At 48.2% G+C, this 17,166-nt stretch overlaps 1 protein-coding gene across 3 annotated transcripts in view; it reads left to right on the top strand.

The window, feature by feature from the left end:
• ARFGAP3 (ARF GTPase activating protein 3) overlaps positions 1 to 16,855 on the top strand; it is a 53,356-nt gene extending 36,501 nt beyond the window's left edge. For all 3 annotated transcript variants that reach the window (XM_027107879.1, XM_027107880.1, XM_027107878.1), the window contains 5 exons: positions 380 to 511; positions 8,322 to 8,445; positions 9,679 to 9,769; positions 14,445 to 14,566; positions 15,770 to 16,855. In XM_027107879.1, coding sequence (XP_026963680.1) covers positions 380 to 511; positions 8,322 to 8,445; positions 9,679 to 9,769; positions 14,445 to 14,566; positions 15,770 to 15,787 — 487 coding nt within the window. In that variant the 3' untranslated portion in view covers positions 15,788 to 16,855. The remainder of the gene's footprint in view (positions 1 to 379; positions 512 to 8,321; positions 8,446 to 9,678; positions 9,770 to 14,444; positions 14,567 to 15,769) is intronic.
• Positions 16,856 to 17,166: the final 311 nt, after the last annotated feature.

The following is a 17,166-nucleotide window of genomic DNA, read 5'->3' as shown; positions in this document are numbered from 1 at the left end:
CCCCCCCGCCCTGATCTTTAGGGCTTAATGCAATGATGATTTGTCTCTCATTCGCTAAAGTCAGCTGAGGGTACAGGTGATTGTCCAGCTTACCTGTCCTTCTGGTGGAATCTTGATTGTCCAGGTGGATGGTGGTTTCACCTGCCCGAGGCTGAAGCACCTGGAAAACCCGACCTCTTCCATGCGGCGAGGGAAGAGAAGACTGGGCACCTGAAAGGCCTTGGAAATGACTCGCCTTATGTCTGCTCCTGTTGCACTGGCCAGATCACATGGCTGCCCCCAACTCCAAAGAGGCCGGGAAGGGCGGTCCCCATGCACCGGATGTGAGTGGACATCGGTCAGGTCCTCCAAAGTCACTGTTCTGCTCTCTCTCATACAGGTACTTTGACGAGCCAGTGGAGTTAAGGAGCAGTTCTTTTTCTAGCTGGGATGACAGTTCGGATTCCTTTTGGAAAAAAGAGACCGTCAAAGACACTGACATCATTCTAAAAACCACAGGCTACACAGACAGGTATGAATACCAGAGCAGTGGGATTGTAAATAGTGACTCTATGCATCTCTAGGGAAATTCTCTAACACTAGTAAATGATTTTGTTGTACTATTTCAAGAATATTCTTTGTATCCTGGTCTGTATTCTGACCTCACAGTTTTTCCTTTCCCAGAATGTCATATAATTGGAGGCATGCAGTAACCAGCCCTGTTAGACAGGCTTCTTTGACTTTTCGTAGTGCACTTGAGGTTCATTCATGTTGCTGTGTTCCTCCATCTTTATTTTTGAGTCTGTTTATCCATTTACCTGTCAAAGAACTGTCTACAGTTTTTGGTGATTATGAATGAAGGGCTGTATAATGTATCGTCCAAACCAGGGAACTCTTTATAGAGTGCAGGGGGACAATGCTAGTATGTTGGGACAACAGGTGTGACCTGGGATTGTCCTCGGTGACTGGAATGTACCGTCATCCTACTCATTTTGTATCCTGCGTAATGTGGAGCAGTGTCTTACGTGCATGACAACGTATTCAGTATTTACTAATTGATCCGTGGAACTGAAGAGTGAAATAACAGGCCTATTTTTTTTTTTTTCGGTACACGGGCCTCTCACTGCTGTGGCCTCTCCCGTTGCGGAGCACAGGCTCCGGACGCGCAGGCTCAGTGGCCATGGCTCACGGGCACAGCTGCTCCGCGGCATGTGGGATCTTCCCGGACCGGGGCACGAACCCGCATCCCCTGCATCAGCAGGCGGACTCTCAACCACTGTGCCACCAAGGAAGCCCAACAGGCCTATTTTAAATAGCAAAATTCATTCAAATGTTGTGTGGTTTGGATATTTATTCATTTTTCTAATTAGAATATCCAGCCTTTTCAAAGTGGCCTAAAATCCTTTTACAAAATTACTGCTGTTGGCTTTCTAAAAAGCGAAATGGCGTGTGCACACATTATAAATGAGAAGTGCATTTGCCTTACCTCAAATCAGCTTAACCTGTTTTTGTTCTTTGTGCTGAGAACATTTAAGCTCTACGCTCTTCCCACAGTTCAAGTAACACTACAGCGTTATTAACTATGATCACCATGCTGTACGTCAGATCCCCAGAACTCATTCATCTGATAAATGAAAGTTTGTACCCTTTGACCAACATCTGCCCCCATCTCCCTGGGAACCGCTATTCTGCTCTCTGTTTCTTTGAGTTCAACTTCTTCTTTTTTAGATTCTGCATCCAAGTGAGGACGTACAGTACTTGTCTTTCTCTGGCTTCCTCCAGGTTCATCCATGTTGTCACAAATGGCAGGATTTCCTTCCTTCTTTTTTATGGCAGAATATTATCCCATTGTATATCATATACTACATTTTCTCTATCCGTTCACCCATTGACGGATACTTAGGCTGCTTCCATATCTTGCCTATTGTGAATAATGCAGCCATGCACACGGGGCTGCAGAGATCTCTTCATGATACTGACTTTGTTTCCTTCAGACATATATACCCAGAAGTGGGATCATATGGTAGTTCTATTTTTAATTTTTTTATGAACTCCCACACTGCTTTCCATGTGACTATACTAATTTCCATTCCCACCAGTGGTATACAAAGGTTCCCTTTTCTCCAGTCCTCACCATCACTTATCTCATGTCTTCTTGACAATAGCCATCCTAACAGGTGTGAGGGGGTATATCTCACTGTGGTTTTGATTTCCATTTCTCTGATGATCACTGATGTTGAACACCTTTTCATATACCTGTTGGCCTTAAACTTCCCTCTTAGTACTGCTTTTGCTATATCCCGTAAGTGTTTCCATTTTTATTTGTTTTAAGATATCCTTTTTTTCTTTTTTTTTTTAAATTGAAGTAAAGTTGATTTACAATATTGTGTCAGTTTCTGGTCTACAGCAAAGTGATTCAGATAGATAGATGCAACTGAATATGTAAGAATATATATATATATTCTTTTTCATATCCTTTTCCATTATAAGTTATTATAAGGTATTGAGTGTAGTTCGCTGCGCTTTATAGTAGGACCATGCTGTTTATTTTATTTTTTAGAAAATTGGTGGAATTTTTTTTTTAATTTATTTTATTTATTTATTTTTGGCTGCATTGGGTCTTCATTGCTGTGTGCGGGCTTTCTCTAGTTGCGGTGAGCAGGGGCTACTCTTCGTTGCTGTGTGTGGGCTTCTCACTGCGGTGGCTTCTCTTGTTGCAGAGCACGGGCTCTAGGTGCACAGGCTTCAGTAGTTGTGGCACATGGGCTCACGGGCTCTAGAGCGCAGGCTCAGTAGTTGTGACGCACGGGCTTAGTTGCTTCGCAGCATGTGGGATCTTCCTGGACCAGGGCTCAAACCTGTATCCCCTGCATTGGCAGGCGGATTCTTAACCACTGTGCCACCAGGGAAGCCCTCTATTTTACATTGATATGTAGTAGTGGTATCTGTTAATCCCAAACTCCTAATTTATCCCTTCCCCCAGCTTTCCCCTTTGGTAACCTTAAATTTGTTTTCTTTTTTACTGAGTCTGTTTGTTTTGTAAATAAGTTCATTTGTATCATCTTTTTTAGATTCCACGTGTAAGTGATATCATATGAAATTTGGCTTTCTCTGTCTGACTTTCTTCACTTAATATGATAATCTCCAGGTCCATCCATGTTGCTGCAGATGGCATATTTCATCCTTTTTTATGGCTGAGTAGTATTCCATTGCATACATATAAACCACATCTTCTTTATCCATTCATCTGTCAATGGACATTTAGGTTGCTTCCACGTCTTGGCTATTGTAAATAGTGCTGCTATGAACACTGGGGTGCATGTATCTTTTAGAATTAGAGTTTTTGTCTTTTCTGTATATATGCCCAGGAGTAGGATTGCTGGATCATGTGGTAGCTCTATTTTTAGTTTTTTAAGGAACCTCCATACTGTTCTCCATAGTGGCTGCACCAACTTACATTCCCATCAACAGTGAAGGAGGGTTCCTTTTTCTCAACACCCTCCAGCAATTATTATTTGTAGACTTTTTGGTGATGGCCATCCTGACCAGTGTGAGGTGATACCTCATTGTAGTTTTGATTTGCGTTTCTCTAGCAATTAGTGATGTTGAGCATCTGTTGATGTGCCTGTTGGCCATCTGTATGTCTTCTTTGGAGAAATGTCTGTTTCTGCTCATTTTTTGATTGGGTTGTTTGTGGGTTTTTTTGATATCGAGCTGTAGGAGCTGTTTTGTATATTTTGGAAATTAAGCCCTTGTTGGTCGCATCACTTGTAAATGTTTTCTCCCATTCTGTGGGTTGTCTTTTCATTTTGTTTATAGTTTCCTTTACTGTACAAAAGCTTATAAGTTTGATTAGGTCCCATTTGTTTACTTTCGCTTTTATTTCTTTTGCCTTGGGAGACTGACCTAAGAAAACATTAGTACAATTTATGTCAGAGAATGTTTTGCCTATGTTCTCTTCTAGGAGTTTTTCGGTGTCATGTCTTATATTTAAATCTTTAAGCCATTTTGAGTTTATTTTTGTGTATGGTGTGAGGGAATGTTCTACTCCATTGATTTACAGCATCCAGCTTTCCCAACACCACTTGCTGAAGAGACTGTCTTTTCTCCATTGTATATTCTTGGCTCCTTTGTTGAAGATTGTGTTTTCAGATATCCTTTAATTCCCCTTTTGGTTTCTTCTTGGACCCGTTGGTTGCTCAGGCGTGTGCTGTTTAATTTCCACCTATTTGTGGAGTTTTCACTTTTCCTCCTGGTATTGATTTCTACTTTCATACTCCTGTGGTTGGAAAAGATACTTAACGTGATTTCAACCTTCTTAAGTTTCTTAAGACCTAAATATCATTCAGATTTGTTTGTGACTTAGCCTGTGATTCATCCTGGAGAATGTTCTGTGTGTGCTTGAGAATGTGTGTTCTGCTGCTATAGGATGGAACGTCCTGAATATGTCTTTTGTTCCATTTGGTTCAAGTCCAGTTTTCCGTATTGATTTTCTGTCTGGATGATCTGTCCATCGTTGAAAGTGGGATATTAAAGTCCTCTATTATTATTGCAGTACTGTCTATTTCTCCCTTCAGATCTGTTAATATTTGCTTATTATATTTAGGTGTTCCTGTGTTGGGTGCATAAATATTTGCCGTTGTTATATCCTCTTGATGAATTGACCCTTTAATCATTCTATGAAGACCTTTGTCTCTTGTTACAGTTTGTGACTTAAAGTCAGTTTTGTCTGATATGAGTATGGCTCTCCCTGCTCTCTTTTGGTTTCCATCTGCATGGAATAGCTTTTTCCATCTCTTTACTTTCAGCCTATGTGCGTCCCTAAAGCTGAAGTGAGTCTCCTACAGGCAGTATACAGTTGTATCTTGTTTTTGTTTTTTTTTAATCCATTCAGACACTCTGTGTCTTTTGATTGGAGAATTTAATTTGTTTGCATTTAAAATAATTGTTGAGGGCTTCCCTGGTGGCGCAGTGGTTGAGAGTCCGCCTGCCGATGCAGGGGACACAGGTTTGTGCCCCGGTCCGGGAAGATCCCACATGCCGCGGAGCGGCTGGGCCCGTGAGCCATGGCCGCTGAGCCTGCACATCCGGAGCCTGTGCTCCGCAACGGGAGAGGCCACAACAGTGAGAGGCCCGCGTACCACAAAAAAAAAAAAAAAAATTGTTGATAGTTAAGGATGTACTATTGCCGTATCTCATTAACTGTTTCTTGGCTGTTTTTGTAGCTCTTCTATTTGTTGCTTCCTCTCTTGCTGTCTTCCTTTGTGATTTGATGATTTTCCATAGTGGTATGTTTTGATTCCTTTCTCTTTTTCTTTTGTGTTTCTACTATAGGTTTTTGCTTTGTGATTACCATGAGGCTTACATAAAACATCTTACAGTTATAGCAGTCTATTTTAAGCTACTAACAATTTAACTTAGATTGCATACAAAATCTCTACTCTTTTACTCTCCTTCCCTACATTTTATGTTTTTCATGTCATAATTTACATCTTTTTATATTGTGTATCCACTAATAAATTACTGTAGCTATCGTTGTTTTTACCACTTTTGTCTTTTAACCTTTATACTAGAGTTAAGTGATTTATACACCACTATTACAGTATTAGAGTGTTCTGAATTTGGCTATATGCTTACCTTCACCAGTGAGTTTTATACTTTCCTATGTTTTCATGTTACTGATTAGCATCCTTTCATTTTAGCTTGAAGAGCTCCTTCTAGCATTTCTTGTAGGACAAGTCTGGTGGCTGGCAGTTGTGTTTGTGTTTGTTTTTCCAGCACTTTGAATATATCATCCCACTATATTCTGACCATCAGGATTTCTGCAGAGAAATCTGCTTATAGCCTTACAGGGCTTCCATTTTATAGAATGAGTTTCTTTCTCTTGCTGCTATCAAAATTCTCTCTTTGTCTTTGATTTTTGACAGTTTTATTATATATTTCTTGGTGAAGATTTCTTTGGGTTGAATCTGTTTGGGGACCTATGAGCTCCATGTATCTGGATGTCCGCATCTCTCTCCAGATTTGGGAAGTTTTTAGAGATTATTTCTTTAAATAGGCTTTCTGCCCCTTTCTTCCTCTCTTCTCCTGGGACTCCCACAATGCATGAATTGTGTTCTTGATGGTGTCCCATAATTCACATAGGCTTCTTTGCTCTTTTTCTTTTTTTCTTTGTTCTCTTCTGACTGGATAATTTCAAATGAGTTGTCTTCGAGTTCACAGATTCTTTCTTCTGCTTCAGTGGTCTGCAACCTTTTTGGCTCCAGGGACCAGTTTCGTGGAAGACAATTTTTCCACGGCCCGGGATTCGGGGGTGGGGGGTGGTTTCAGGATGATTCAAGCGCATTACCTTTATTGTGTACTTTATTCCTATTATTATTACATTATAATATATAATGAAATAATTATACAACTCACCATAATGCAGAATCAACGGGAGCCCTGAGCTTGTTTTCACTTGCCACTCACTGACAGGTTTTGTTTTGTTTTGTTTTTCAAATTTATTTATTTTACCTATTTACTTATTTATTTTTTATTTTTGGCTGCGTTTGGTCTTCACTGCCACGTGCCAGCCCTCTTCCAATTGTGGCGAGCAGGGCCACTCTTCACTGCAGTGCACGGGCCTCTCAACGCAGCGGCCTCTCTTGTTGCAGAGTATGGGCTCCAGGTACGTGGGCCTCAGTAGCTGTGACCCGTGGGCTCCAGAGTGCAGGCTCAGCAGTTGTGGCGCACGGGCCCAGATGCTCCACGGCACACGGGATCCTCCCAGACCAGGGCTCAAACCAGTGTCCCCTGCACTGGCAGGCGGACCCTCAACCACTGTTGCCACCAGGGAAGTCCCCACTGACAGGGTTTTGATATGAGTCTGCAAGCAATTGACTTATTATGGTTTCTGTGCAGTCAGACCTCCCTGCTAATGATAATGTGTATTTGCAGCCGCTCCCCGGCGCTAGCATCGCTGCCTCAGCTCTACCTCAGATCATCAGGAATTAGATTCTCATAAGGAACGCACAACCTAGATCCCTCCCACGTGCAGTTCTGGTTCGAACCTACTGGGTTCATGCTCCTATGCGAATCTAATGCCGCCGCTGATCTGACAGGAGGCGGAGCTCAGATGGTAATGCGAGCGATGGGAGGCGGTTATGATTTCTGTCTCTGTGTTGAACTTCTCATCTTATCTGTGTATTATTTCCCTGATTTTATTGAGGTGTCTGTGTTCTTGTAGGTTGATGAGCTTCCTTAAAACAATTATTCTGAATTCTTTGTCAGGCAATTCTTTGGGATCAGTTACTGGAAAATTATTGTTTCCTTGGTGGTATCATGTTTCCTTGGTTTTTCATGTTCCTTGGAGTCTTGTGTTGCTGTCTTTGCATTTGAAGGAGCAATCACCTCCCCCAGTCTTTAGTGCCTGGCTTTGGGTGAGCAATGCCTTCAGTGGTCGGCCCTGCTGGAGATGTGGAGGCTTACTCAGACCTTTTCTGTGGATGCACTCACTCCACACTTCTTATTCCTCCTGGGGGGTGACATCTCAGGATGGTATGTCTTTTTTCTCAGTCCCACAGAGCAGGGCCAGGTGCTGAGAGCCTCCTGCTTGCTCTCCCCAGGGTGGTGCCCTGAAATGCTCGGGTTGCTGTGCTCTCTGCGAATCCCAGAGTTGGGCTGACTTTTGCACATGCTCACTTTCTGTCTGCAAAGGCTTGCCCTCACCATCCGCAGGGGCATGTGCAGGGAGCCAGCTGTGGGGCCAAAGGTGCATGGGTGAGGCATGCAGAGCGTTGGAGGGCCAGTTGGGGGCTCCCCAGGCAAAGCGTATCCAGTGGTTTGTGAGCAGGCCTCCTCATGGAGTTCGGGAAGTGGTTAGTGGAATCCACACAGCTTTGATGAGTTCTGAGCCCTGGCTGCTCTGCTTCCAGCCTCCCCCAGCCCCTAAGCTGTGTCGGTCACCTCAGTATCCTGGGTGGGATGAGAAAGAAAGAGGCACCCTTGGCAATGTCCCACACAGCTGGGGAGACCAGGCACCTGCTCACCACCCCCTCACCTTCCCCCGTGGGAGAAATTGCAGGCCCCGTGGATCTCTCTTGGCACGGAGCTGTGCTGCCTTGGAGGAGGAGTGACATGGGCCCAGTGAAACTATTCCTCTTACCCTCTTTAATGCATCCAGTCTTGGATTTTTTGCTCCAGCAGTGTGCTGGACCCTCTCTGCCGGACTCCTGGACTCCCACAAAGACATTCTCATCTGTGGGTGATTGTCAAAACCAGTGTTCTCTAAGGGGTAATGGGAGAAAACTCCTATTTCATCATCTTACTGACGTCATTCCTGTTTTGGCTGTTGCTAACTGTAGACCTACTGCTCGCCGCAAACCAGACTATGAGCCAGTTGAAAACACGGATGAGGCCCAGAAGAAGTTTGGCAACGTCAAAGCCATTTCCTCAGATATGTACTTTGGAAGACAAGCCAAAGCTGACGTAAGTGCCCAGGGAGTTTCTGTGTGGTCCCCACAGAGCAGGAAGCCAGCAGGGCCACGGGAGGTGTGGGAGGAGGTGCTGGATGTTAGATGGAGTCAGGCTGCAAGGGACCCCTGTCCCCAGAGTGCTGGAGCAGGACTCGAGCCCAGGTCTTTCTGACTAATCGCCCCACTTTGCCGCTCCAGCTAGAGGAGTGATGGGAAGGCAGGGACAGTGTCTCATCTTTCTCATTCCTTTCTCAGTGTTTTGAATAGCCATCCATTCAATACCTTTTGAGTAAATTTCAGGAGATTTTTGATACACCTGTAATTTACTTAGCAATTTTTTAACCATAGTTAAATGAAGTATACAGATAGATTCTCGAGGGTAGGTATATTTATTTTCAGAAAAGAGATTATTGCCTCTTTTCTCAGAAATGTTAATGAGCTTATCTTAGTGGAGTCTGGCTAAGCAGTAAGACTCAAATGGAAATGAGGAGCTTAAAGGTTTCCTTTTAATTGTGAAACACTAATGTGCTTACGCAAAACTCTTAGAGATACGTGTTATTACTAGGCTTCCTGCACGATACAGAGAATAATTATTTCCTAAAAGTACCGATTTTATTTTGTAGCAATAGAAATTCCACTAGCTTTTTTTTTTTTTTTTTTTTTTTTGCGCGGTACGCGGGCCTCTCACTGTTGTGGCCTCTCCCGTTGCGGAGCACAGGCTCCGGACACGCAGGCCCAGCGGCCATGGCTCATGGGCCCAGCCGCTCCGCGGCACGTGGGATCCTCCCGGACCGGGACACGAACCCATGTCCCCTGTATCGGCAGGCGGACTCCCAACCACTGCACCACCAGGGAAGCCCTCCACTAGCATTTTGAGTGTATTTAGAGTTGCCACTTGGCTATTCTCCACCCACTAAAATCTGCCTTGTTTTAAAGTTGACAACATTCAAGTTCAGTTAGGAAATCACCTAAGGCTATTGGGAGAGAGCTTCTTGGAGCGGCCTTTCCTGGCAGCTGGGTGAGAGCAGCACATGACAGAGCTGTCACTGTCACTCTCCCTCTGGGTTCCCCTCCACTGACCGTTGTTGGCCGTGGCGTTGTGCGTTCACCTGTCTGCTTGTGACCCGCAGGACGTGAGCGTCATGCCGGCCCCCAGCCCAGCCGTGATAGCTCCTCGGTGATTCTTTCTGCAGAATTGCTCACGGTGTTTGGAGCCTAATGTTTCTTTCCTCCTGGTCTTGTCTAGTATGAAACCAGGGCTCGGCTGGAGAGACTTTCGGCAAGTTCCTCCATCAGTTCTGCTGACCTGTTTGATGAGCAGAGGAAGCAGACGGCAGGTAATGAGGCTGGTCTCCACCGTGTCTGTGGCATGAATACATTTTCTCTGGATAGGACTTTGTACTTTACCAGGATTGTTAGCGGCCATTATTTGATGCTCCTATGGCCTCTGTAAGTCAGGCAGAGCAGAAGTTATTATTCCAGGCTTTGCATGTGAAGAGACCAAGTCATGGAATTTAAGCGACGTCCCCAAAGTTACCCGGCATGTCGTCTCCCTGAACCATCGTCACGGGCGGTGGGGTGCCTAGCATGGTGTGAACCTGGTGTCTGGCTCGTGTGGTGTCACAGCCTTGGAGGGGACAGCCCTGGGCTCCCGTGTGACGGGACCCACTCCCTAACTGAGAGACCTGGGGGATTTCAGGTCACCTTCAGCCTCGGTCTCCTCCTCCGTAAAATGGGTAGGTAATATCCATACCTACCTCACCAGTTTGTACTGAGGCTGAAATGAGGTCCTTTATGTAAAGTGTCACCTCGGGGTCTGGCACATGGCAGGCCCTCCCAGGCCCCTCCCGGACCCCAGGGGTAGTCAGAGCAGATAGAACAGGTGAGTCCACCAGCCTCCGCCTCCCAGGGGAGACAGAATGGGGCTTTGGAGCCAGGCAGGTGGAGAGGAGGGTCCAGACCCCGATGAGGAGATGTCTGGGCCCCCCCCAGGGAGTAAGCCTCAGCACACAGGCCCGTCACGGGCGTCCAGAACCAAGCGCGTCTCTGCTTGTCCCTCTGACCCTGAGCCATAGGAAAGCCGTGTTCCAGTCCCAGTCAGCCCCAAGTCAGGCCTCGGGGGTAAGGGGAGGGCCACGTGTCCCCCTTATGTCACGGCCGACATTCAAGGAGCAGGGTCCTCTGAGGTCATTTCAGGAGCCCACTCGTCAGCAGGAGCACCCAAGCGGGGGGGGGGGGGGGGGGGGGGGGTCTCCAAGGCCTTCAAGGCCCGGGACCACCTGCACCCCTCGTCTCCAGTCCTGGAGGAGCTGGGCGTGGGCATGGAGGGACCCCACGCGGGCGGCCGCTGGGCCTTGCAGCCACAGAGAACAACTGTTTTCTGAGCCCAGAGAGAAACAGCCCCAACAGAGAAGGTCATGGGGGAGACCCGAATGCCTGGGGCCTTCCGTGTTGGGGTTTGGGGGCGTTTCAAGAGCCACCGCAGCCCCCGGGGTGAAGCGGGCGCTGCCCGGCTGCTGTGCTGCAGTGAGAGGGAGGGTTCTAGCCAGGTGGGTGGACCAGAGACCTGCGGGACACAGGCCCGGTGTGCGGCCCCTGGGCAGGGAGCGTCCTAGGCCGCCCTCTGGCCTCCAGCAGGAGCAGCTGCCTTCTGACGGGCCGTTTCCTGCACTGGGCCTGGGTTGGGGCAGGTGTGGCTCACGGACTTGTGTTCTCATATGCGAACTTTCGGTGTCCTGGCCTCTTGTCAGGGCATTTCCTTGTGCGCTGCCCCTGGCAGAGGGGTGCTCGGCTCCTGTGGAGGCCTCCCAGGGTCCCGCCTCTGCCCCCCGTGGGTCAGTGCTGGGCTACCTCATGGGCACCCTGGCACAGGGGCAGGGCAGTCCAGAGAACCTAACAGGTTGAATCTCACCCCTGGCCGTGTTTGTTTTTATAATTCAAGTTACTGGAAGTTTCACTCTGAAACATTATTGTTTGTTTAAAAAAACCTTTCAGGGCTTCCCTGGTGGCGCAGTGGTTGAGAGTCCGCCTGCCGATGCAGGGGACACGGGTTTGCGCCCTGGTCCGGGAAGATCCCGCATGCCGTGGAGCGGCTGGGCCCGTGAGCCATGGTCGCTGAGCCTGTGCGTCCGGAGCAATGGGAGAGGCCACAGCAGTGAGAGGCCCGCGTACCGCAAAAAAAAAAAAAAAAAAAAAACAACCTTTCAGAGATCAAATGAGCAGCATTTCCAATTGTTGAAGGAAGGCTGCAGCCAGCGATGACGTTTACCTTCCTGTCCCCTTTCAGAGAACAAAGGTCCATTGATTTTTTTTTGGCCCTCTGTGGGTCCCAGACAAGCTCCTGTCCTGGGGACTCGCAGCCCTGATAGGACCATCCTGGGGTGCGAGGCTGCCCAGGGACCCTCAGCCCCTCCCCAGCGGCCAGTGGTCCTGCTTGCAGCACCTGCCCTCCCTCCCCCTCCCTCCTCCATCCCAAACCCAGATGGTTCAGACCACGATTACCCTCATTCTGCATCTCTCATCAGACGCCTTTAATAACTGCTCTAAATGCAAGCGCATTGAACACTGATCATTAAATATTTACTTTTTATTTAGAGTGCATTTCAGCAAAGAGCAAAAGCTGGTTTTAAGAGAGTATTCTGTGTTCCTTATCTTAAATGTTTCCCCATCCGTGAAATATCAGTGCCACTGGGTAGATCACCTTTATAATTTCTTCAGGGTTAAGGGGAAGATTTCTCCAAATTAGAAATGCCTCCTGGTACTTCCTGGGGGCGTGCTTTAACCCTGGCTTTGCTCCGAGCCCGCTCCCTTCCACGGTCTGGGAGGGAGTAGATGAGGAGCACATGTAAGCATCCACAGCCGGCACAGTGCCCGTCCCTGCCGTCACTCCAGAGCAGGGTCGGTTGGGGGACGGGGGACGGCCATCGCTGGGCACTGCCTCCGAGGGAGCCACTCAGGCTCAGAGGGAACCAGATGACAGAGCAGAGGTGGCTTTGTTCTTTGTTGAGAGCAGTGTCGGAACAGAAGAAGCTGGAAACCCAGCTTGCCCCTCTGGTGCATTTCTTTCCAAAACCTGGTCCTGATCTTTTGAGTCTGAACGGGGCCACCTGGGAAGCCCAGGGCGCTGCGGACGGACACCTCTGTCCGGGCTCGGGGCGCACTGCCCAGGGTCGTAGGGGCTCCTGGCGCGTTTGCTGTTGTCCCTGGGTCTCGAGGCTCCCTGGAGGCACCTCGGCCACTCTCTCCTTTCCTCCTGGCTCTGGCCCGGGGTCCAGGAGCCTGGCCTCTTTGGGCCTGTCGGCCTGCAAAGCACTGACTTCAGTCGGCCGTCGGGCGGTTTTGTTTGGTGATTTGCTGAACATATTTGTCACACGTCACAGCTGTGCGGTGCTGTCGCCAACCAGGTTCAGTTACACAAACCGGAGTCTTGTCAACCTGAGCGAAAAGAAGGGGCGTCTGTGCGCCCGAGTGGAGCAGCCACCGCAGCGCTTTGCCTCCACGTTAAACCTCCTGCCTCAGCTGTGCTCCCTCCTTTCTCAGCGTTTCTCGAGTTGGAAGCCTGTAAGTGGAGGCGCTTCTGCTGAGGTCACGTCCGCTGACCTCTGGGGCACAGCCCCCTCGCCGCTCCGGACCTCGCCACGCCATGGAGCAGCTGTGACTGGCCCTTTGCGCCCAGGATGTCACACTAGCTCTTCATTTCCTCTCAGATTCATCTTACCGGCTGGTAGCACCCACCGTGCTGGGCTTTGAACCCAAGTCCCGTCACTGGGCTGGGCTAGGCTGTCGCTCTGTCATTGGCAAAGGGCTACAAGACTCTAAAATGTCACGAGGGGCAGAGAGGAGAAGCAGCCGCACCTGTGGCCCCTCCCCGAGTGCTGGGCACGGGATGGCGCTGTGGGAAAGACACACTGTCTCTCCGGGGTGGCGTCCGTGCCGGAGGGTAAATGCGTGCCTCCTATTTGGTTCTTGGAAAGGGACCTGGCTTCTGCTGCTGCTTAAGGGGCAGGCGGGTGTAGAGTGACCTGCGGAGCCGAGGGGCAGCTGGGCTGGCTCCCTGGAGGCTCTGCAGGGTTGGCGTTCTCTCACAAAGTCTCTGAGCCCCTCCGGCACCTTTTCACAGCTGTGTGACAAAAGTGCGCCACAGAAGCCCATCTGTCAGCTCTAGGGACCCCTTTATGTGTGACACCTCTGATGCGCTTCACCTGTGTGCAATATGCTGCTGTGCTGGGACAACCAAAACTTCAGCAGCAGAAACCCAGCCCACAGCGGCCTCGGGGAGGGGGAGGGGTCGGCCGGCCCTGCTGAGTCGGCAGACAGCCCCACCCACCCCTCTGCCTTTCCTCCTGGGGTGAGCCTCCTCCCGCACTGCCAGAGGCTTCCTCCTTCCCTCCTTGAGGAGGGAGTGGGAGGGGGACAGCCCTAGTCACAGACAGCTACAGCGTCGCCTCGCCCCCACCACTAACCCCAGAGCAAGCAAACGGCTCCCCTCCCTTGAGAATGCGGGAATCCAGGAAGGCTCTGATTGGCTAGGTCTGGGTCACGTGCCCATGCATGGTTTAGGGGGCTGGGGGAGAGACCTCCCGCAGAGGAGGAGGGCTTTTACCAAAAGGGGGAAGAGATGCTGAGTCCAAAAAACCCACAGATGTCCGCCCATCTGCCATTTACTGAGTACTTCTCTGTCAGGTCTTGTGTTAAGTGCCTGGAGGAAACGGGCCCAGAGAGGGTAAGGAACCTCTCCAAAGGCACACAGCTTGGAAGTGGCAGTGCCAGTATTTGAACCCGTGGTGGTCTTAAGACCTAGTGCTGCATCTTCTCTCACCGTGGGGTCTTGCAGCTGCTTCATGGTAGGGCTGGCGCTGAAACCCACCGCAGGCTCCTTTTCCCTTAACCACAGCTGCTGCTTATGGGCAGCTGGAGGGGAGGGGAGCCGAGTTCTCCAAAGCCATCGGGTCCCTGGGCACTGGCTGTGCCATCCCTGCGGTAGTGACGAGCCAGTGTCTGCTCTGTGTGCAGGAAACTACAACCTCACGAGCATGCTGCCCACGGCCCCCGACATGGCCCAGTTTAAGCAGGGAGTGAGATCCGTTGCTGGAAAGCTCTCCGTCTTTGCTAACGGAGTCATGACTTCGATTCAGGTTAGTGAAACTGGGATGACGTTAACTGAGTTTGATGGTGGGTTCATAGTTTTGAAAATGAGATTCGGACCACTCTTCAACTGCTGGAAAGTCAGATTTTATATTATTGATTTATATGTTTGCTACAGTGTAACCCAGGACACCATGAAAACCAGAAATTATAATTTCATATTTGTTTAAATTTTCTACGTTATGACTCTAGAGGAATTGTTACAGGAATTGTCATGATCATGACCTACTCTTTTCCTCTATTGAAACAGAAATATTAAGAAGAAAATAAAAAATTACCCATAACCCCCCCTCCCAGGGCAGACTTCCGTTAACATTTGGCTTATTCCATGTTGATTCTAGGTTTCTGTGCAGATACCTGTTTAACATTTGTAAAGGATTATCTTGTGTCTGTGGTTTTGCACCCTCTTTTTCCTTCATGATGTTTTGTTATGAGCACTTCCGTGTAGTTAAAAAGTCTTCAGAAACCACATTCTGTTGAGTGAAAATAGATGTAATTTATTTAAATATTCCCCGAGTTGGGTACTTAGATTGTATTTCAGTCTTTTAAATGAGGCAGGAGTGGAACGTGCTCACGTATAATGCTTTAAGGCCGGCTCTGATTATACGAAGGCGACTTTGTGAACCTTCTTGCTTACCTCCCGTTATTTTAGGACGCTATTGATAACGTGAAACATGGCTGTAGGGAGTAGGACCTAATCGACGTGGACTCTGCTGCCGCTAAAGGGGGCTCCCGGGTTGGGGAGGTGCCCCCACTGTGGAGAGCTCCGCGGCCCTGGGGCTCCTGCTGTGGGTGACACAACCTTTGGTTAGAATTCGCAGAGCTCTTTCGCGTCCCTTAGGGCAGCCGAGCCCACACAGTCCTTCCGCGGAGGTGACATCCCTATTTTTTATAAGTGGTCATCCCCAGTTTATGGATTGAAAAACAGAGGCACAGAGAGTTTAAGGTGCTCCTGCAAGATCCCTCCGCTGAACCAGAATTTCAGGGTTCCTCTGTCCCCCCATCACACCTGGCCCCTGGAGGGCTCACCATGGGGCCCTGCAGCCCTCACCGTCCTTCCCACAGCCCAGGGGCCGCAGCGCAGGCGCCAGGAGCTCCCGGTTCCCACTTCCTCGGGTGCGGGTTCCCGTCGCTGCGGCACCCGTTTTGGTGACGCTGATAGTCGTAAACTTTCGTGTTGGTTCTTTCTGTAGGATCGCTATGGTTCTTAATACTGACGTTGCGATATGTATTTCCTGGAGAAATTCCTCTTTAAATGAACCAGTGACCACATCACAGACTGCAGTGAAGACCAGCCAGTTTTGTGGATTGTTTTGCTACTTTTTCACAGGGTATACATACATTCCTGATTTTTAATATTTCTTTTGAGAAATTGTTATTTTTGGTGTAGTAGAAGCTTCCCTGCGATTTCTGTTTTGCGTGACTTCCTGCACACACCTTCCTTCTGGCATATCCGTGCACACCCCTGCTTAATTTCCTTGGACTCTTTGGTTCCAACAGCTGGGGGTCTGGAAACAAGGGCTCCTCCACCTCTCCTCGGGGGCGGGGGTGGGGGGGGGTCTCAGTGCTGTGAGGCTCATGGGCTAAGGGTTACCAGCATCAGCTGATAGGAGGAGGGCCTGGAGAAACAAAATTCACGACATATATTTCATTAAAAAGGGAGCAAAGAATAAAAACAAAAGACCAAAAATGGCTGGTGTCTAATTTGAGATTGCTTCGTTTATATTTCCACATGTTAAGGTGATTTCAAAATCATGTTTAAAGGCGTCTGTCCCTTTGAAATTGTTTATTTTGGATGATCGATAAATTTAAAAATAATTTTCAGTGAGTGCTTTTAACAGCCTAAGCTTCTGCACTGCCAAGCAAATTAATCTTTTGACAAGGCGTTGCTGTTTGAATTTATGAGAAATGTAAGATGAGAACTCCCTAAGTGCATTTATAAATCGTTATAGTGTACAGAAGTAAAAATGAATAAGGTAAGAAGACACACCCACAGAAAATATTCCAGTACATGGGAAAATAATCATTGTAATTGGGTAGTTTTCTTAACATTTTTTATCTTAATCTTGGTTTTCAAAAAATTACAGAATGTGTACAAATGAATAAAAGAAAAATAATTTGGCTGTGTTTTAGACAGCATTAGAATATATTGTTCAGCACATTAAAATATATTTGAAATTTGATGAACCAGAAATGTGGTTTCAACTGAATATTTTGTGAATTTTTCTTAAAAGCTCAAATTTGTAGACTTCTAAATATAATAAACAGTTGTGGCAGATCGTGTTGCCTACTTTTTTTTTTAACGAAAGCTTTCTTGATGAATCATAAATCAGGGCTCGTGGTGTAACATTGGTGCGCACTTGATTAGCTCGTAATTCCAGATGGATCTGTTTTTAGTGTGTGTGTGAGGCCTGAGGTGCAGCTGTCCTGAACTGAGGTGTTGTCCGTAGCGCCGGAGCAGGGCGGGAGCCCTTGTTGGAAGTGAGGTCACCTCCGCTGACCTCTGGGGCACAGCTCCCTCGCCACTCCCTCGCAGAGTGGCATCTTTCAAGCCCAAAACGCTGCTCTAACAAGGTGCCACAGCCCAGGC

The sequence above is a fragment of the Aethalodelphis obliquidens genome, unplaced genomic scaffold (genome assembly GCF_003676395.1).
Source record: "Aethalodelphis obliquidens isolate GAN/ISIS:26980383/991018 unplaced genomic scaffold, ASM367639v1 scaffold8, whole genome shotgun sequence".
In the NCBI taxonomy this organism is placed as follows: domain Eukaryota; kingdom Metazoa; phylum Chordata; class Mammalia; order Artiodactyla; family Delphinidae; genus Aethalodelphis; species Aethalodelphis obliquidens.
Note: the sequence above shows the minus strand (reverse complement) of the source record. Positions and strands in the feature narration are given on the sequence as shown.